We start from the raw sequence: 20,284 nt of genomic DNA, 5'->3' as shown, positions 1-20,284 counted from the left end.
ATGCCGCTGGAGCTGACACAGGCCGCGCTGTACGTGGTGCTGGAGTTGGCGCTGGCCGCGCTGGCGGTGGCCGGCAATGTGCTGGTGTGCGCGGCGGTGGGCGCCTCGAGCGCGCTGCAGACGCCCACCAACTACTTCCTGGTGTCCCTGGCGGCGGCCGACGTGGCCGTGGGGCTCTTCGCCATCCCCTTCGCCGTCACTATCAGCCTGGGCTTCTGCACCGACTTCCACAGCTGCCTCTTCCTCGCCTGCTTCGTGCTGGTGGTCACGCAGAGCTCCATCTTCAGCCTCCTGGCCGTGGCCGTCGACAGGTACCTGGCCGTGCGCGTCCCGCTCAGGTGAGGCCCCGGCCCCACGGAGCCCCGTCCGCCCCGGCCCCCGGGACCCCAGACCCTCCCGGCCGGGGCGCGGGGCGCGCGAGTTCCGGCCCGCAGCCTCCGGACACACGTGCGCCGCGCTCGACCCTGTCGGTGCCCCGGGCGCGCGCCTCCTTCAGGGGATCCGAGTAGGGACAGCCCTGGGGCCCCGGGGGTGCGGCCCGGCGGGGCAGCTCCGGGGAAAGCGCCCCGAGCGGGCGGGAAGGGGCCGGGCGAGCGCTGGGCGGTAGGGCCGGGGAGAGAGGCTCCAGGGCAACCTTGGACGCTGGGATATGCGTGGGCAAAATGACGCGACTCGCCGCCCGACTTCAGGCTGTACCTGCCGACCCGGGTGGAGGTGCCAGTTAACTTTGGGGAACGCTGCGCGCTTCGTGCGGACTCTCATCACCTTCTTATACTTTAGAGAGAGTTAAAGTGCTTCCCGGCTTGCCGAGACCGACAGCCTGAGAGCCTCGTGCGTTGTATAGCCTTGTTTATCTGCTGCCCATTCCCAGCGGCTGGGAAAGTGCCACCAGGGTTTCCAAACGCTGGAGGACTTGCGGGTCACTGTTTCTCCCACAGTCCGAAGATGTAGGAGCCAGCCGGCAAGGGGAGCGGAGTCCCAGGTGTAACTGGGAGCTGGATTGCCGGAGCATCACAAGCATCACGTGGGACTTAATTGAAAGTATTTTCTTTCTCCCTCCCTCCCTCCCTCCCTCCCTCCCTCCCTCTCTCTCCCTCTCTCTCTCTGTCTCCCTCCCTCCCTCCCTCCTCCCTCCTCCCTCCTTCATCCCTCTCTCTCCCTCCCTCCCTCTCCCTCCTCCCTCCTTCTCTCCCTCCCTCCCTCTCTCTCTCTCTCTCTCTCTCTCCCTCCCTCCCTCCCTCCCTCCCTCCCTCCCTCCTGCCTCTCTCCCCCTCTCCCTCCCTCCCCCTCCTCCCTCCCTCCCTGTCTCTCTCCCCCTCCCTCCCTCCCTCCCTCCTCCCTCCCTCTCCTTCTCCCTCTTCCTCTCTCGCTCTCTCGCTCTCTTCTGCGCGCGCGCCTGGATGCCCTTTGGCATTTCTGAGTTGGGTGAGCTTGGGATCTCTTTGGGTCTAGAACTGAGACAGGGAAATTGAGTAGGAGGGAAAGGAAGGAATTAATCTCTTGAGTGCCAACTCTGTCGGGCGCTTTAAACTTACATCCTTTAATCCTGCCAGTAATTCCAGAGGTAGGTACCTGCGTCCTGTAGGCAAGGGGAGGACACGCAGGATGGTGCCTCTGAATCAGTGTAGCAGCAGGACTGCGTCTCAGCGCTGGCCCCATGTTCCCGCTGTGTGTGGCATCAGTGTTTGGCATGTGGGCGGAGAGCAGACGGCCGTTTCTGGAAGTGGATTCTGCTTGCAGTGAATTGGTGGCTGTACGGGAAAAGTGTTTGAGGGAATTGACAGGGGTGGGGGGCATGCTCCCAGAAGCCTTTGTAGCAGGCTGGCGTGGCACACCTGCTCCCTGTGCTTTGTGTCCTGGGTCCCAGTGAGGGCAGGAGCCTCCTGCTTGGCCAGGCTGTGAGCCTCCTCTGTGTGTCTGGGCCTTTCCACATGCTGCTGCCCTTGGCCTGTGACCAGGAGGCCCCATGTGTCCCATCAGGTGTGACAGAGCCCAGGGGTTTCCGAGGACTGGGGCGCACGGCACGAGCTTCTTTTCTCTTAGGGCTCCCTTTCCTGCCTCTTGGTCCTTGTGTTGGTTACTTGGTAGCCTTTTGGACTGTTTGCACCCAGCAGGCAGCCACAAGCCCCAGCCTTATCTCACGGAAGCCCCTTGGGTTTGGCCCTGGCAGAGGTCCAGAGAGACCTCAGCTCAGTGCGAGTTACCGGAAGAATCCCCCGTGCCCCACGGAGCAGGAAGTTCCATGAAAGTTTAAATCTGTTACTTCTTGTCCCGGTCTCTGCCGGGCGGGGTCTTGAAGGAATGGGTGTGGGTGTGTGAAGGCGAAAGAAATGTGAATCACAGGTCCCTAACTTCTCCTTTGCGTTTGCTGAAGCCAGGAGGGCGGGATGTAGGCTGGGGAGGGCGGAGCACCCCGGAGTGAGTGCCGGTCCCACCCCTGCCCTCCAGGCCTGCCCGCAGCAGGTCAGAAGTCTGCAGGAGGTGTGTGTGACCCGTCCCAGGAAGGAATGGCATGTGTCCTGGCCCCTGGCGCCCAGCCCATCGTCATGGGCTGGAGAGGTCCTCACGGCTCCTGTTTCAGCACTTCCTGGCCTGCTGAGCTAAAGAGCAGATTACAGGGCCGCACCGGGCCCTCCGAATCAGAACCTCTGGGGCCGGGTGTGTGTGGATTCCAGTACCAGTATGTAACCGGGGACTTCCAGTCCCACCAAACTTCGAGGACCTCTGGGAGTCAAGAGACGGGGGGCTCCCTTCTTTACTGGCCCAGGCCGGGCAGCTCCCACTCGGGTCCGAGGCCCTCCCTGGGGTCACGCGTCAGTGGGAGTGAAGTTGGAAGTGTGCTGGGGAGGAGGGGACTCCCTGTAGAGGCAGCAGTAACCGGGGTGAGGGCCAGAAGCTTAGGCCCGCCTCCTACCCGGGCACGAGCGGGGGCTTGGACTCGTCGCCGGTGCCCCAAGGCTCTGACAGAGGCCCCGGCGGTCCGCCGTGGGCACGGCTCGAGGCCGCAGAGCCTGCAGCCCTGCGGCTGCCCAGCTGTCAAGGCGGATACTGACCAGGGAGCGTTGCAGGAAAGGGGCTCCCGAGGAGATGGCCGGAAACGAAGACGAGAACTTGTGCTGACCTGACCAGGAGGCGTGTCTGCCTACACCGGGCCCTGCCCTTGGCCTGAGAGCGAGGGGCGTCCACACACAGGAGAACATCCGCTAACTGCAGTTCACGTGCGCGCGGCTCCTGAGGCAGGCCCCGGCCCAGTGGTGCTCTGGGGAGCCGGCAGGGCGGGGCTCTGCGGGGCAGGGGTGTCTGCCCGCAGCTGCTGGCTCAGGCGTTTCCGGCAGGAGCCCTTCCTCCTCCCTAATGTTGTTGCCTGTCAGCCGCACCCCAGGCCACTGGAGTGCCGTGTGGTTCCCCTCTGCCCGCCTGGAGGCTTGCCCTCCCGGCTCCTGGACCCCGTTTCCCCTGCACCGCGCAGCTTGGTGTCTGCTGGGGCCGAAGGAGGGTGTTTCTGGGGGCGCTGGGTTGGTTGGGTGGGTCAGCAGGATGGCAGGCGCCGCGTCTGTCTGTCTGTCCCTGGATGCTCACTCTCCTGCCCCCTTTGCCGCGTGGAGGCATCTTCTCAGAGCCTCACGTGTCCAGTCTGGGAGGGAGGTGTTGGGGACCTCTTAGCAAGACTGTGTCTTGGGTGAAAAGGTGGCTTCCACTGAGCTCCTTGCAGGTGACTGACCTGTAGGAGGCTGGCAGGGGATTTTGAGCGTTCTTTTATTTTTTCACTTTTTCTCTTTTTTTAAATTGAGCTGCAGTTCGCATACAATAAAATTCACCTGTGATTTTTTAAAAACATTATCCACTTTTTTTTTTCTTTTGGCTGCGTTGGGTCTTCGTTGCTGCGCGTGGCCTTTCTCTAGTTGCAGCGAGCGGGGGCTACTCTTTGCTGCGGTGCATGGGCTTCTTATTGCGGTGGCTTCTCTTGTTGCGGAGCACAGGCTCTAGGAGTGCAGGCTTCAGTAATTGTGGCTCTCGGGCTCTAGAGCGCAGGCTCAGTAGTTGTGGCGCACGGGCTTAGTTGCTCCACGGCATGTGGGATCTTCCCAGACCAGGGCTCGAACCCGTGTCCCCTGCAGGTTCTTAACCACTGAGCCACCAGGGAAGTCCCTGTGATGTTGTTTTGAAATAAAGCTGGGAAAGAAGGTTTCAGCTCTGGGTCCCGCCACTCCCCGCCTTGGGTCCTCCCTTCTTCCACACCAGGGCTGTCTTTCTCTTCCAGATCATTCCCATTGGAGTGGGTTGAATGGTGTCCACACTCTAATCCCCAGAACCTGTGAATTTGGCCTTAGGTGGGAAAAGAATGAACATCACCTTATGTCGATCTTCAGAGGAGGAGCTTACCCGGGATGACCTGGCGGCCCCTAAGTGAAACCCCATTCCTATAAAGTAAACAAGCAGAGAGAAGGGGGAAGGCATTTGCAGATGGAGGCAAAGACTGGGATGCTGGGCGGCCACCAGAACCCCGCCTCCCCTAGAGCCCGTGAGGAGCCTGGCCCTGCCGCGCTTAATTCCGGGCTCCTGGCCTCCAGGGAGTGGAGGGAGTGAGTGGTGTCAGCCACCGCTCAAGTTCGCCGCGCTTTGTTACCGTGGCCCCAGGGAACCCCCATCACTATCCGAACGTGCGAAACGGACCCTCCGTCGCCGCTCGCCCCACCCACATGCCGGCCGTTGCTTGATTTCCTTGACAGGAAGCTTCTCTGACATGCCGTCCAGTCTCACGGCCTCCACTTCCGTTGTCACCGTGTCCCCCCCGTCAGGCCACCCCTGCAGGGCCCCCTCTTGGTGGAATCCGAGAGTCCCTCCTGGGCCTCGTTGCCTGTGCCCTCTGGCAGCTCTGGACCAGCTCCTGCGGGGATCACACCCCCCCCACCCGCTGCTCCCCTCCGGCCCATCTCCAATCTGGAGGGCGCCTGGGGTCCCATCCCCTCGCTGCGGGTAGAGTCCAACCAGCTGGACGTTCGTGCAGGAGCCCCTGGGGCAGGGGGAGGTGGAGACGGAGCCCCGAGCACCTGGGGGGTCGGGGGAGGGGGATGGGGTCCCCTGCGACCTTAGGCTGCCCTGGACCATGGTGACCAGGAGCCCCTCTGCGGGGGAGGCTGCGGCCCTCGGGCTCTGATGCTGGGGCAGCAGCCTCGCAGGGACACAGTGCCCGGCTCTGCGGCTCAGTAGCGTTTGCACAGGATTCTGGAAAGCACAGGTGGCCTTTGATCACGTGCAGAAAAAGTATGTGTCAAGGGGCAGAGTTAACTGCGTTTGCACAGGCAGACGAGCTGTGACCGCGGGCACAGCTGCCCTGTGGTACCCTGTCTCCACCTCACGCTTGCCTGCCGGCCGGGGTCACACCACCAGGGCAGGGACACGCGGGCAGACAGGTGTGCTCCGGACACTGGAATGCAGGGCACAGTTGTGAGCAGCAGCCGCTCTTTTGACCTTTTCTGGGCACCGCCCCCCCCATGCCTCGTCTCGGTGAGCCCATGCGACAGCCTTCTGGGGGCGATCCTGTCACCTCCAGATCCACAGGTGGGGAGGACAGGGCTCAGCTGTCATCGGCCCAGGTCACACAGCCAGGGCGGGGTAAGCCTGTGTCCCCTGGAGGGAGAGGCTGCAGCCTCTCGGCGTGGACGCGGGGGCACCCCGGCGGTCATGAGTGGGACCCTTTAAATGTCACCGGGATAAAGAGGATGCAGCGGAACAGCACCGTGGCCAGAGGGGAAGGAGGCCGGTGCCTCGGCAGGTGCATGAACCGTCACAGGATGTGACTCAGCTGCCTGGACCGCGGGAGCCTGTTGGCCGCCTCCCCTTCCTCAGATGCGGGAAGCCAGGCCCAGCCTTTTCTGATGCTTCTGACTCATTACTGACCCTCAGGGGCTGGGCTTCAGCGTGGTTCTTATACGCCCCCGCCCCGACCCAGGAGACCCGTTAGCAGGCTGTGATCTTCACCTCGGAGGCTGACAGGCTGGAGACACTGCCGTGGGCAGCAGGGACTGGACCGCAAAGAGCAACTGTACCTTCTTTGAAAGAATTAAAGCTGGGAACAGGCTGTCACGGGCTGAGGATGGCCTTCTAACTCGGCCTGGGCTGAGGGGGCGGCGGTCCTTCTGGGGGGCTGATGCCAAAGTTTCATGTGGGAGAAGGATGGGAGGATGGAGGGTGACGGCGCGGTGGGGATTGTGTGGGAGCAGCGGGCTTGCCGGGCCTCGGGTCGGGGTCCCAGCACCGCGGGTCCGAGGGGCCCGGAGGCTTGCTGAGCAGTGTGGGTTCTGTCCTCAAGGCACTGGTAAGTCCACGAAGGACTTGGTTTTGTTTGTCGTGTCCTACGTTAGAAATCCACTAGTGTGAAGAAGTAGGTATTCAAAAGCACAGAGGGCTCCACAGGGAAAGGCCGAGTGGCCCACACCAGCCCCTCTGCCTGGAAGCCCTCCCACACTGGTTCCCAGGGCCACTCCACCCTCCACGGTCACAGCTGGGTTTGTGCTGCCGTCTGGAAACAGAATCTGTCGACTGCCTACCACACGACACAAGCCCTGTTCCTTCCAATTTCTGTTATATTTTGATTTTTTCCTGTGGATCCTATTTCAGCCTCTATTTCTGATTCCATCACTTGTAGGCAGTAGCTGTTAACCGTCAAGAAAAATGAGGAAACGTGTACCACCCTCCCCCCGCCATCTCTCCACCTCTGCTGTCACCCCGTCTCTACCTTACTTTGGACAGGTAGGAGGTGTTACTTTCCAAAGGCGATGCATGCCGTAGTAAAGAGAATGAAACCATATAAAAGGGTAAACTGGGGGAAGGAAGTCACCCAGTCTGACCTCTGATTTCCCATTTGCCTGTTAGAGGAAACCACTGCTTCTTAGTTGTTTTTTTTTTTCCTGCACAAATTACGTATTGAACACATTGATACTATACCATTGCTTTTACAGTGTCAAGGTTCATAACATTTGCATTTTATTCTGTATCTATAATAAAGTTTCCTGCACTTTGTAGAGAGTTTCTGAAAAGTGGAAACCGATACCCGGCGCGTATAATGTTCTGCGCACGCGTTTCCCGAGCAGGGCAGGGTGACTGGAGCAGAAATGCCCTCCTGTCGCTAAGCCCATCTTCTCCAGGAGATGGGTCTCATGGCAGGTCACGTGGGTTCTGTTTGTAGGTGCCGCCCACTGCTCAGAATTATGCCCCATTTCAGTCAGCCTCGTGTTTGGACCATCAACTTCCCATCTGGAAATCAGAGGACTACCCAGCTCCTTCACTCTCATTGCGGAGGGTGCACGGTGCTGCGCGGGTGTCGTGCTGGGTCTCCCCATCATACTCTTGGGGTGCTTCTGCCATTTCTTGCCCCCCTCCCGCATGTTTTCTTTCCTCTTTCTGGGATTCCACATGTTTGTCTATATACCATCCGTAGGTAGCTTTTTCAGGACGTGGGTTCTTTCATGCCAGCAACGTTTTCCTTTCTCACACGTGGTTGGTAGTGGGACTGGATACGCTCAGAGGCTTGAAGGCATTGCTCTAACACCCAGGGTGCCCAAGAAGTCCGACGTGGGTGTAATCCTTCTTTGTAACTCTGTTTCCTCGGAAGCCTTTGGGATCTTTTGCTTTGCTTGGTGTTCTGAAATTCCACGAGGTTGGGTCTAAATGTTGACTTTCAGCTTGTCTCCTTCACCTGGGGACGACGCCTTGCCAGTCTGAAGACTTCGGTCTGTCTTCAGCTCTGAAATCTTAAAAAAGAATTTTCCTAGATTATTTCCTTATCTCCATTCCGTCTGTTTTTCCTTCTGGGATTCTTAATAAGTAGATGGAGACTTTCCCTCCTTGACTGTTTCTGTCTTGTAAACGTACTCTTCCATATAAGGTTCCAATACTTTAGTCTTTTGTTCTCCCCTGGAAGAGTTCCTTGACTTTTTCCCCCTAGTTCTTCTATTTCTGTTTGTTTTTAAATTTTAGCGTTCATATTTTTACTTTTGATTGAAGGTTAAATCTTTTGGAGTCAGTTTTGAAAAACCACTTTTGGGTTCACGTGGTTCGGATTCTTGCTGTGGCATAGATTGTGTATAATCAGGACTCTTCCTCCAGCCCCATCCTCCGTCACTGGGTCTCAAGCTTCAGCCAGGGAAGGGTGGGGACGTGAGGGATAAGTGCCCAGCTATGCGGGAAGTGCAGGCGTGATGCCTGAGGGGCGAGGCCGCCCTAGGCTGGTCAGCAGGCAGCCTTCCTCTTGATTTCTGCTCCCTTCCTAAATCCCGTCTGGAACCTGCTGTCTGCAAGGCTGGAACCTCTCTTCCCGGCCAACCTGTTTCTGGCTTAGGGCTCCATGGAAGCAGGCTGACGCGCCGCGCCAGCCAGGAGGTCGGGCAGAGTCTGGAGCAGAGGGGCCACGGGGAAAACCGTGCAGCCGACCAGAAGACCAGGACGGGGAGGACCCCCGAGACCAGAGGTGGGCCCTGGGGGTACTGTCGGTGAACAGGGACCAGAGACGCGGCTGGGCTGGCGTCCGCCTGGACACCACGCGCCGAGCGGCGGGCCCGCGACGAGGACACGGGGTCACAGGGGTGACGGGTTCAGGAGGGCTCGCTGACTGGGCAGGATGCTGGGCCCGATGAGAGGAAGAGTCCAGGTGAGCCCGGGTTTCTGGGCTGCCAGGTGGCCCATCCCAGAGGCACGGGGGCCGTTAAGGCGCCCGCATGGGGCGGGGCACGTGGCGGGCGGCGCTCGGGGAGCTCCAGGCTGGGCGGCCCTTCTCGGCTCCGTATCCAGCCCCTCCTGACAGCATCACTCCAGACCCAGCGCTGTTTAAACATCCTCAAGCTGCTCTCTCCTCTCTCAGCACCACTGGCTTTGCTTTTGGCCAGTCTGCTACCGCCCTGCCCCGCACAGGGCTCCCCAAAGCAGCTTTCTGTCCCACATCTTGATTTCCAGCGCTGATTTTGACACCGCCAACGCCAGCGCCAAAGCTGCCTTTTTTTTCTTTTTTCTTTTTTTATAATGTAGAGTGTCAAGCGCTAGTGAAAGACATCCCAGACCAGGTCCTGGCGGCTGCACGCCTTCACCCCGCCTGCAGCCCGGTCTCTTTGGTCCCCCCTCTGCTTCCTCCCTGTCCCCGCTGCCAGCCCTGCATCCTTGCTGCCCCTGCAGCCCTGCTCACGCCTGGGGACAGGGCCGGCCTCCCCCGCCCCCCTCTCCCCTTTGTGTCTCTGCTTTGCTTCTCAGGACCCCCTCAATCCCCTGGCCGAGGTCAGGCCTCTGCACGTGCCGTTCTCCCTGCTTGGGGTGTCCTGCACCTGCCGACTCCTGCCGATTTCCACGACACTCTCTCTGGGAGGCACCCTGGGTTCCCTTGCAGCTCTCTGCATGCTTGTGGGTATTTTCTAGGTTATTTGTCATCGGTTTAAGGTTGCCTTTGCTGCTTCTTTATAAGCAGGGCTCATGCTGCTCCCCCCGGCATCTCCAGTAGGCGAGTCCAGTTACTAGCGTGTGACGTGTCTAGGGGTTGTCAGTGTGTGTGTGCACATGTGTACACACATGTGTGCTGGGGGGGACCTGCCCCGATAGGGATGGACCGGCTTGTCGTTGAGACACGACAAGCCCGTGGAGGGTGTCCTCAGGATAAAGCCGGGGAGAGTGGAAGACTGAGAAGGAGAGGGAGGGGAGAAGACATACTGGCATCGCCTAGAGGGGTAAATAGCTCCTAAGTTTGGCGTTTTCAGAGGTCATGAGAAACGTAGTTTTTTAATACATACACAAGCACACACATACTGCATTCATTTTGTACTTTTTAAAAAGTCCCTGCTATTAAAAGATATATTTGTATATATGTATCTATATCTGTGTGTGTATATATATATATATATACACACATATATATATAGTTATACACACACACATTTGTGTCCATTTGACTAATCTAGTGTGGTCTGTGGTTTCAGAAAGAATGAGTCATTCTGAACTAGTGTGTGTTTTTTCACAACTTCTAAGTTTCAAAACTAAGACAAATTCCCACATGGTTCGTGTTTTGCTACATTCGCTTTCTCTCTCTCTCTCTCTCTCTCTCTCTCTCTCTCTCTCTCTCTCTCTTTCTCTCTCTCACACACACACACACACACACACAATTATACTCAAGAGCTTTAACATTGACGTGGTACAGTCTATAGTCAGATGTCCCAGTTATCCCGATCATTTTCTTTACAGTTTTTTAAAAATTCAGATTCCAATAAAAGGTCACACGTCCATTTAATATGTGCCTTTGGTTTTCTTTAATCTGGAAGCATTCCTCAGTCTTTTTTTCCCCCCCTCTCTTTCATGGCAATACATTATTTTGAGTTTGGTTGTTTCTTTATGATTAGATTCTCAAGTTGAACATTTTTGGTGGGAATACTGTCTACCTGATGGTGTGTCCATTTCAGCCCATCACATAGGACGGCACACGGGGTCAATCTGTCCCACTGCTGTTGTGTTAAATCTCATCACTGCTAGCGTTCATCACTGTAGAGGTGTGTTTTCCCCGTTGATGATTCTTGCTTGGATCAATTATTACCATGTCAGATGGTAATTTTATTTCTTTTCATTCCTTCCACTGTATCAGTTGTCCTTCTTCTGTAGAGAAGAGGTTTACCTTTCCCTGCTTTTCCTTAAATTATGTTTTTTACATGCCAGTGGACTTAGGGAATTTTATTTTCATTTAATGTGTTACAGTCCATACCTGTTATTCACTTTGATGCCCAAGTTTGGAGAATGAGAGCCTGTGCAAGCTGACTTCTCTTGGAGCGTTCCTGTCACGTTTTTGAGCACTTCCTACTTTCTGGCACAGAAAGGGTTTTCAGGCTCCATTGTATTTTCTGGCTTTGGAATCAGCCGTTTCTCCAAGGAGCCCTGTTTTCTTGCAGTGGAGAATGGTATTTACAAACCAAGATTCGGCAGGAGCGCTCATGGCTGCTGGAGTGTCATTTCTTCTAGGCCCTCGTGATGAACACAGCTAGGAGAGCTTTGTTTTGTTTTGTTAAATAATGACTTGGAGGAACTCCTGCGTGCAGGAGAATGCCAGCTCACTAATGAGTAGGGATGACTGAGTGTAAGAGGGTCATCACTTGGCAACTGTCATCGTAATAACCGGTTCAGGGAAGAACAGTCAATAGGTGATAAAACTCACCGGTGAAAGTTTGATGAGGGCCAAGATGTTTACAGAATCTCAAAGTCTATGCACCACGAGGTACAGCCGATCGCAGAGGGATGAGCAGTCCCAGCGGAGAAGCCTGGTGGACGCCCCCGCGAGCAGTTACCTTCAAAGTTACCGTCACCAGTAACAGGATGCCGCGCCCTCCGATGCCGCGTGTCTCCTGACGTCTAACTGGTCGTTAGTGTGCGTGGTGGCTGACGCTGTTGACAATTAATGGTGTGTCTGAAGCGCAGTGTGTTTCAGCCCCAGCCGTGGGAGGAGGGTACCTTTGCGGGGAGAGAGGATGACAGGTATCCTCTTTCTTCTCTGGTCTGGGTTCAGGCAGTGGGCTTTTCTCTCGGGGGTTCTTATTTCACGTCAAAGAGACCAGAGTCTGGAGCCCAGCGACCCTGGGCTGTCCCCAGGTCCCACCCGATATATGAGACCAAAATGGGAGCCTCGCCGAGAACCAGCCTCAAAGGTGAGCTCTGAAAAAAAAAAAAAAAAAAAAAAAAAAGGTGAGCTCTGGGAGACCTGGTCCTGGCCACCACCGCCATCTCTGTAGGCCACTCTGGACGGCCTCCTCTGGCCGTGCTGACCTGGTGCGGACAGCTGCCCACATTCTTTCCTGCACTCTTCCTCTGAGGCTCCCGGGTGGCCATGAAGGACAGGTGGCATCTCTTCCACCCGCCTGCACTTTGGCAGTGGCCCGGCTCAGGTCCCCACCGGGATTCAGGCATGTCTGAACTTGGTGGAGGGGATGGGGTACCCCCAGCAGCCAGAGTGGTCCTGGCCTCCCGGGAGGAACTCAGCCTGAAGGGCAGCTCCGGCGGCCAGAGCTTGTCATCCAGCAGGTGGGCAGGCGCTGTCCTGGCCTCCAGCGGCCCTGCAGGCTCCAGCCGTGACCATCTCAGGCCACAAGGCGGCTGGCCCTCAAGACATTTATTTACCACAGACGGTAGACGGGAGACCCTTCTCCCACCCCTAGACCTGAACTTAACGTAAACAGAACCAAGCAGTTCTTTTTGTGTAAAAATCGTTTTATTTGTTCCTTACGTGTTTGCGAGAATTCCTCGGTGAGGTCATGTGGGCCTTCGGCCTTCTTTGCGGGAAGCTTTGTGGATCCTGGGTCTTGAATGGGCACAGTGCAGAACTGCTACTGCTTCTGTCCGTGACAACGTCTGAAACCCCCGTTACCTCGGTGGGAAGCAACTCTTCAGCCTCAGGAGGTCCCTCTTAGACAGATGCCTCTTGTGAGCTACAAGCTGGAGCTCGGGACACGTCCACGCGCCCCTCGGCTTGTCTAGAGCTACCGGGTGGGTGTTCAGCGGGTACATGTGCCAAGGAACCAGAGCTCTGTTCCTTTCTTACAAAGTCAGGCTGGCGTCGGGGCTTTGCTCGCCAGGCCCGGTGTGAGGTGTTCTGGATACGAGCGTGAGTGAGGGAGTCCCTGCCTTGGAGGAAGTCTCGGCTCCGCGGGAGGGGATGGCCCTGCAGCCCCCCGGGGAGGCTCTTGCGAGGGGCCCTGGGGACGCGGGGCTCCACGGGAGCCCAGGGCTGCACTTCAGGGGAATTTCTGTCCTGTGAACGGGACGCATGCGCTGGGCGAGCGGTGTTGGGATGGTGCAGGCACTGTCTGGGTTCATCTGGCGTTCTGCCCGGACACAGGAGCAGGAATAGTGGGATTAGCCTGGCCGGCTTCAGCAGGGGCGGGAAGAGCCCTCAGTGTGACTGCTGTGCAGCCCAGAGCGGCTCCCAGGACCGGGGGGGGGGGGTGGGGGGGGGAAGCAGGGCCCGGGCCTCCTGCGGCACCCGCAGCTCTCACCCCTCACAGCGCACGGCCGCATCGCCTCGTCCGGCTGCATTGCCTTGGCACCCGTCGGCCTTGCTCTAATTGCACTTTTGCCGGGATTTCCATTAGACTTTCTGGGGACTTTTTTAATATTCACCGCGGCAGCCTCTACCCCCACCCCCTCCGCGGACCTGCCTGCTGGGCCGTCCAAGTTATCTTGTTAGCACTCTAGTTATAACTCTTGGTAGGTGTTGAGTGGTCTGTCCTCACTCCATTTTCATGTAAGTCCCGTTACTGTTTGTGTGCGATTTTAGAGAATATGATGTTTTCTGAGAATGTGTATGTTGCTTTGGAGCAGAAGTGTTTCTATTACAGAGAAATGAAACTTGGGAGCGAAACAGAACATAAAGGGAAAAGTCCCTAAAGGAACAATCGGCAATTTTAAGGAGCAGGACAGAACTCGGGGTGTACTTACCTAGTGATTTGCATTGATAAAGTGCTTTGCACACACGAAATCTGTGTTCAGAGGCCCCGCAGGGGTGGGTTCTGCAGCCACCGCTCTCCCCATTTTTCTGAGAGCAGAGCTCCGGCTCTCCCCAGCCCCTGTCTGGACTCAGTGTCACTGCCGGGGTGGCTGCCCTTGGGGATCTGCCACACTCAGGGCACCCTGAGCGCTGGGAATTCTGGCTTCCGAGGCTGAGCGTGTGGCCTGGTCTGAGCCGAGGGCTGCAGAGCCGGAGCGGGGGGGACCCTGGCCCAGAAATAGGCCAGCGCTTGTCAGGCAGCGCTTGGCAAGCCCTGTGTCATGATGTGAGCCCGGGCGTCCACACTGTTCCCTTTAGCTGTGACTGTCTCTCGATCTGGCTCCTTAGCTAATGAGCCCCTTGCATGGAGAGTGGGTGGGTCCGGCACAGCGGGGGCACAGCCACTTCCCAGAGGGTGGACTCCCCCAGGACACCCCTTTTGTGTGGGCTGGAGTTGTTCCTGCTTGCTCGGTGTAATACCGCCGCCTACATTTCCTCTACTCATCGCCTTCCATTTACTCCTCCTGCAATTGGGGCGGATGTGGGAAAGGACACGTTCCCGCCGTTCAGGAATGATGTGGGGGGCACGCGCGCACACACGTACGAGGATGCTCTGAGAGCCCCTGGTGCGCGGGGAGCAAAGGAGCGAGGGGTGGGCAGGGTGGGAGTGGGGCGCTCAGGGAGAGGACAGAGGCCCAGCCGGAAGTGGGAGACGAGAGGGTATGGGGGAGGAGAGCGGAGCCCACCACCCCCCGTGAGATGCCAGAGACCCGGGGGTCGTGACCCCAGCCTCTCGCCCGGTGCAGGGACACCGGCCTGCTCTCCCCAGCATCCCTGGCCGTCTCCCACCCGTGCCTGGGTCCAGGCAGCGTCTCGCGGACACGGACTGTTCTGCCATCGTGGGGCTGCAGCTCCGGCGCTAAAAGCGCGTCTGCCTTTGGAGCCCACGTCTTGCTGTGGGTCTGGTTGTGTCCGCCAGCAGAAGCGTCTCCCTGCCGCCTTATAAGGACTGCCTGCCGAGCGGGCAGCAGAGGCCTCTGCCGCTTCCCAGGTGGCCGGCCACGGAGTTGGGGCGGAGGATCCCTGGAACGGCCAGCAGCTTTGGCCGGGGCAGAGGGCAGCAGAGTCGGGGCTGGTGGAGGGGGGAGCTGGGATCTGTGAGAAGAACCACGGGGTCCTGAGCAGGAAAGTGACTGCTCTGGGCAAAACCGGAATCAGATCAGGTCGATGGGTTTGTGTCCTGACTGCAGTTCAGGGGCAGCAGGCCAATCATTTAACCGTGGGAGCCTCAGCCTCCACATCTGTAGCTGGCGATGGTGCCCTGACCTCGCGAGACCGGGGATGCGCGCGGGCCTGGTGCCGGCGGGGCGGCCGCGCGTCTGATGTGCCCTGTGCGGCTGGCGGCCGGGGGAGTCTGTAGGCACGTGTCTCCCCCAGCCCCCAGCGTGTCGTGTGGCCGTGTGGTTCAGAGCTGCTAGGATGGGGGGTGGGGTCTGTGAGCCCTGTCTTTGCTGTCATCCTGCCCCACGCCAACGTCTTCTCTTGAGTTAACCACTGAAGTAGTTTCCTAACTGCTCTGCTTTCCTTCTGGTGGCTCTGAAACTCAGTCTCCACGGTGAGCTTCACACAGCCGAAACCAGTGCCGTCCCCCCAGTGTGCCTCGAGCCCCCCATGGCATCCCGCAGCACTGGGGTATCTGAGTATCAAGCTCCAGCCCCTTCCCCCGGCCGGGGGACGGGCCCGCCTCACCCCTCTGCTTCTCTAGGAAGTTCGAAACCCTTTCCTGTCTGGAAGCCATGCACATTCTGTTCTCTCTGCTTAGAATGGCTTCTCCCCGCTTTTCAGAGCCTCCCTGCCCCCTGCACCTCCGGCTCTGCTGCCTAAGAGGCTTCCCTGACACCCTGTGTCCAAGCTCTTCCTGGTTTTCTCTAATCTGCACCCTGTTCCTTTTGGTTTGGCCAGACTCCTTCTGACTTGTGATTGTACCTTTGAGTGTTTACCTGTTTATTTTCTGTCTCTTCCGTTAGCTTCACAGCCCACGAGGGCTGTGATTCTGTTTCCAGTGCCAGCGGAGTGTGTGGTAATACAAGGAAGAACTCTGAATAAAATAATGAGCCAGTAGGGGAGAAGGGCCCTGGTTCAGGGGGTCACGGAGAAGGCTGGGACCAGCTGCTCCCCGAATGAAATCAGCTGCTGTTCCTCATCTAAGACGATTTAGCGTAAAAGTAGTTTTTCATATGCGCAGAATCCAGCAGTTTTGAGAGGTTCAGATGTGGGTGGATTCCAGTTGTTTTGAACTCCGCCAGGAAGCCACCTCCTGGGATCCCTCTGTGTACAGAGGACTCCGTGTCTAATATTGCTTAGGAAAAAGTCACGTAAAAGAAGCAGCATAGGGACTTCCCCGGTGGTCCAGCGGTTAGGACTCCGTGCTCCCAATGCAGGGGGGTCCAGGTTCGATCCCTGGTCAGGGAACTAGATCCCACATGCCGCAACTAAAAGATCCTGCATGCCTCAACGAAGATCCTGTGTGCTGCAACTAAGACCCGGCGAAGCCAAATAAATAAATAAGTAAATAAATAAATATTAAAAAAAAAAAGCAGCATAACGTGGTATAAGGAACAGAGGCCTGAAAGTCCTGACTTATTGGTCTTTGGTTCTTGTATTGCCTTTGTTACTTAAAGACTTTGTATGTCTGGTTCCTCATTTGTAAAATAAGAGAAGTTGGACTAGAAAAGATGAAAGTCCCTTCCAGTTTGTACGAGCATGCTTTTGGCTGCAGGTAACAGTGACTTAAGCCGTCAAGACCATCAATTATCTCTTGAACTACAGTATGGAGCCATGGTGGTTCTAGGGTTGGTGTAGTGGTTCAAAGACACCATCAAGGACCTGGACTCTTTCCTCCCTTCTCCTTCGCCATTTGCTTTGTTTTCAGGCTCATGCCTCATGGTCACAAGATGGCTGCTGCAGCTCTAGGCATCACAGCCTCCCATAAGAGCATCAAAAGCAGAAAGGGATGAGTATGGGGAGGAGCTCTCCTCGTGTGTCTCTCTCCTTTTATCAAGTAAAACTTTTCCTGGAAGTACCCTAGCAGACTTCCTTTAGTCACATTGGCCAGAACCACCTCCCATATCCATCCCAGACCATGACTGACAAGAGAATGTGCTAACCCCAGATCTTACTCATCCCCCGGGGCTGGTCTGTGTTCAGCTGTACACAGCTCGGTGCAGCTGAGTCCCGTGAACAGTGGAGGCGTGGCTGCCTCGTGGACCTGAAGTTCTGGGACTCTTAAGTGCTTGGCCTTCAGGAGGCTGTGGCCTTGTTACCCTACAGGGGTAACATTGCATTCTTCACGTCTCTGGCAAGGCAATGGCCAGGAATAACATTTTTATAAGGAATGGCTTTACATTCCTGCGTGAGGAGGGAAGCAGAAAGGATTTGGAAATAGATGGGTTTATTGGCCCAGAAAAGTTCAGCGAGCAGCTGCACCCAGCAGGTCCTCTGTAGTCAAGACCCCACAACTGAGCTGCCCTCGTAGGGAGCAGAGAAGATGAGGGATCACCGTCAGCGTGAGGCAAGGCCTCAGTTAACTGCCCCCGCAAACTGGACCAGTTCTGCTGCCTGTCCGGCCACAGCATCAGGCATTCCTAATAAGCAGAAGCCCGTTTTAAAGCTGTCTGGTAGCGAGCCAGGAATGTGTTTGTAATGGCCACCATCCTAAGAACCTCCTATGCGCCAGGCACTACGCTAGCTCCTGGGGACACCAAATCAAAGGGACAAGGTCCAAGTCCTTAAAAGGCTGAACACCTGCGAGAGATAAACAAGCTCTATGACAGGTGTGTGTCTGAGGCCAGAGAGTGGGAGAGGCCACCTTTGCCTGCGAAGGGAGCAGGAAAGGAGGTGACCTTTGAGACAGGAGAGCAGCCGGGCCAGGACGCAGCAGCCATCTGGAACAGCAGGCAGGGGCACTTGGGGCTGCGGCCTGAGGGCTCCATGGTCCATGCTGAGAAGTGTGAGCTTAACCCTGCAGGCGAAGGAGATCGGACGCTTCCCACACACGAGTCTTAAGATAATGTGTATCCAGTTATTTCCCAGTTTTCTTCCCAGAGGTTAAGTAAAGATGTTATTTCATTTTTTTCAATACATTATGTTAAATACATATGATGGACCAGTTATGAATAGCAGAGTTTATACCTTTGCTATAAACCATATATGGACTACCTTGTAGCAAACCGTCCAAAATGTGTATGATGATTTTTAGAGATTTTAAATAAGATTTAATGGTCTAAAAATTACTAAAAAGGTTTGATATCTGCTAAGTTCTTTCCCAATTTTTATCAACTTCGCCGCTAGCCGAGACAGCCAGGGACGCTGCTAGAACTCTCGTTCTCCAGCACCTTACTGGGGAATTCAGGGGGATGACTCTTCCTAGGGTGTTGGTGGGAGACTGACCAGAAGGCTTCTCGCCCAGAGTCACCAGGTGGGGCTGCCTGACTCCAGGGGCCTCCGGTCCTCACTTGCTGGGTGTTTGTTCTAGGGCATCTTATCAGTGAAGCCTCCCTGCCTGACCTCTTTAACACTAGTTCCTGCCACAGCTCACCTTCCTCACTCTGCTTTTTCTCTTTTCACACTACACGTCTCCTTCTAACATTCTGTATAATTTACTAACCTATGCTTGTTGTTTATTATGATCTGTCTCCCCTGCTAGAACGTTAAGTCCCTGAGAAGCAGGGGTCTTGTGGGTTCCATTCCCTGGTGTATCTCGACCCCCTAGAGCTGTGTCTCACAGGAGACCTAGACCCAAGGTCAGTATCTGGGTGATTAGAAAGCAGCCTTTAAGAATTCTCCACTTGTTCTCCTCGACCATGATTTGTCATTAGACAGAGGTGAGTTATTAAGAATGAAAACCTTATTGAGCTTGTTAGAGCAAAGCTGTTTCTACCTGTTTGCGAGCTGTTAGTGCTGAGAGTAAAAGGCCACGGTGCCCCCTGAGGCTGAACGGTAGAGGCTGTTGGGGCAAAGGAACAAAGAGCAGAGGTGGGGTCTTGGACTTCGGTGGCAGAGTGCTGTACGCTGGCGGTGACAGATGCTGTTCTTTTCAACAGGTATAGGAGTCTGGTCACTGGGGCCCGAGCAAGAGGGGTCATTGCTGTCCTCTGGGTCCTCGCCTTGGGCATCGGCCTGACCCCGTTCCTGGGGTGGAACAGTAAAGACCGTGCCGCCAACTGCACGGAGCCCTGGGATGGAACCACAAACACAAGCTGCTGCCTTGTGAAGTGTCTTTTTGAGAACGTGGTCCCCATGAGCTACATGGTGTACTTCAATTTCTTTGGGTGCGTCCTGCCCCCGCTGCTCATAATGCTGGTCATCTACGTCAAGATCTTCCTGGTGGCCTGCAGGCAGCTCCGGCGCATGGAGCTCGTGGGCCACTCGAGGACTGTCCTCCAGCGGGAGGTCCACGCGGCCAAGTCCCTGGCCATGATTGTTGGGATCTTTGCTCTGTGCTGGCTGCCGGTACACGCCATCAACTGTGCCTCGCTCTTTCAGCCAGGCTGGGCCAAGGAGAAGCCCAAGTGGGCCATGAACACGGCCATCCTCCTGTCGCACGCCAACTCGGTCGTCAATCCCATTGTCTACGCCTACCGGAACCAAGACTTCCGCTACACTTTCCACAAAATCATCTCCAGGTATGTTCTCTGCCGGACAGACGTCCGCAAGAGTGGGGATGGGCAGGCAGGGGCGCAGCCTGCTCTCCAGGTGGGCCTGTGACCGAGGCTCCTCTCGCCTGTTCGAGGAGAAGGCACAAGTTCGGTAACAAAGGGACAGGGCATGGCTGGCGGATTCTCACTGGAAGGACAGCTACACCTCACAGGCCAGCAGGTGGCCTCTTCGGAGCACTTCCCCGGAGGTACCACGTACCTAGTTAATATGCACACGTTACTCGTAGGTCCTGAGGGTCGGCACATGTGTTTACGGTTCTCTGGCTGCTCTGGCTGATGATGCCGACAACTTGAATGGATTGTAAAAGAAAGTTTTGTTTTCCTAAGACTCTACCTCTTTCGTGGTAGAAAATGACTGAAACTATTTTACTGTGAAACACTGTGAACTATTACAATACAAATACTTTTTAACTTAGCAGGCAATGGAAAAAGTTGGACATACTAAAAATATATACTTGTTCTGGGGAAGGTGACCAGGAAAATTAGAAGTATAATTCTTCAATCAAGACACTGCCATATTAGGGAGATGATAGTCTCATAAGTTCTTAAGTAGAATGTCATCAGATGACGGGTTTGATAACAGTCTTTTCCATGTACAGCAAACTACCCTAAAGGAAGAAACTGGAGAAGTGGGATCCCTCCGCCACCAGATTCTGTTTCCCCCTTCCAGAGCTAGATAGTGAATTTTACTTCTCTCCCAAGTTCAAGTTGGCCAAGTTGCTGGAATCCAAAGTGAAAATTTTACTAAGGAAAGTTAGAGAATTGTGTTTATGTATGAGGTGAAATAAAAATAAAACTTAAAAACAAAAATACAGTTTAGGGTGCTGCGCCGGCCTGCTATGCAGAGCTCACCTACCTTCCGTTCTTTATCCTGAAATAAGTTTACACTGAGCCCAAGTTTGCCAAGTAGCACAGTCTTGATAGGTTTTATTCGCCACACCTCGACCTAAGAGAAGGCTCTGCCACCACAGAGCCCTGCGCCATCTGCGGCCTTCCCCACAGTCATTCGTTAGCACCTCATATTGCGGAGCACAGGGCTGGGGGCTGTCCGAGGCTGCAAAACCAT

At 56.0% G+C, this 20,284-nt stretch overlaps 1 protein-coding gene across 1 annotated transcript; it reads left to right on the top strand.

The window, feature by feature from the left end:
* Nucleotides 1-19,275, top strand: ADORA2B (adenosine A2b receptor). Its single transcript, XM_059997389.1, has 2 exons — nt 1-338; nt 18,604-19,275. The coding sequence occupies exons 1-2, from the start codon at nt 1-3 to the stop codon at nt 19,265-19,267; spliced, it is 1,002 nt and encodes a 333-aa protein (XP_059853372.1). The 3' UTR covers nt 19,268-19,275.
* Nucleotides 19,276-20,284: the final 1,009 nt, after the last annotated feature.

Source organism: Delphinus delphis, chromosome 19 (assembly GCF_949987515.2).
Source record: "Delphinus delphis chromosome 19, mDelDel1.2, whole genome shotgun sequence".
Lineage (NCBI taxonomy): Eukaryota > Metazoa > Chordata > Mammalia > Artiodactyla > Delphinidae > Delphinus > Delphinus delphis.
This window is presented reverse-complemented; position numbering and strand designations above follow the sequence as displayed.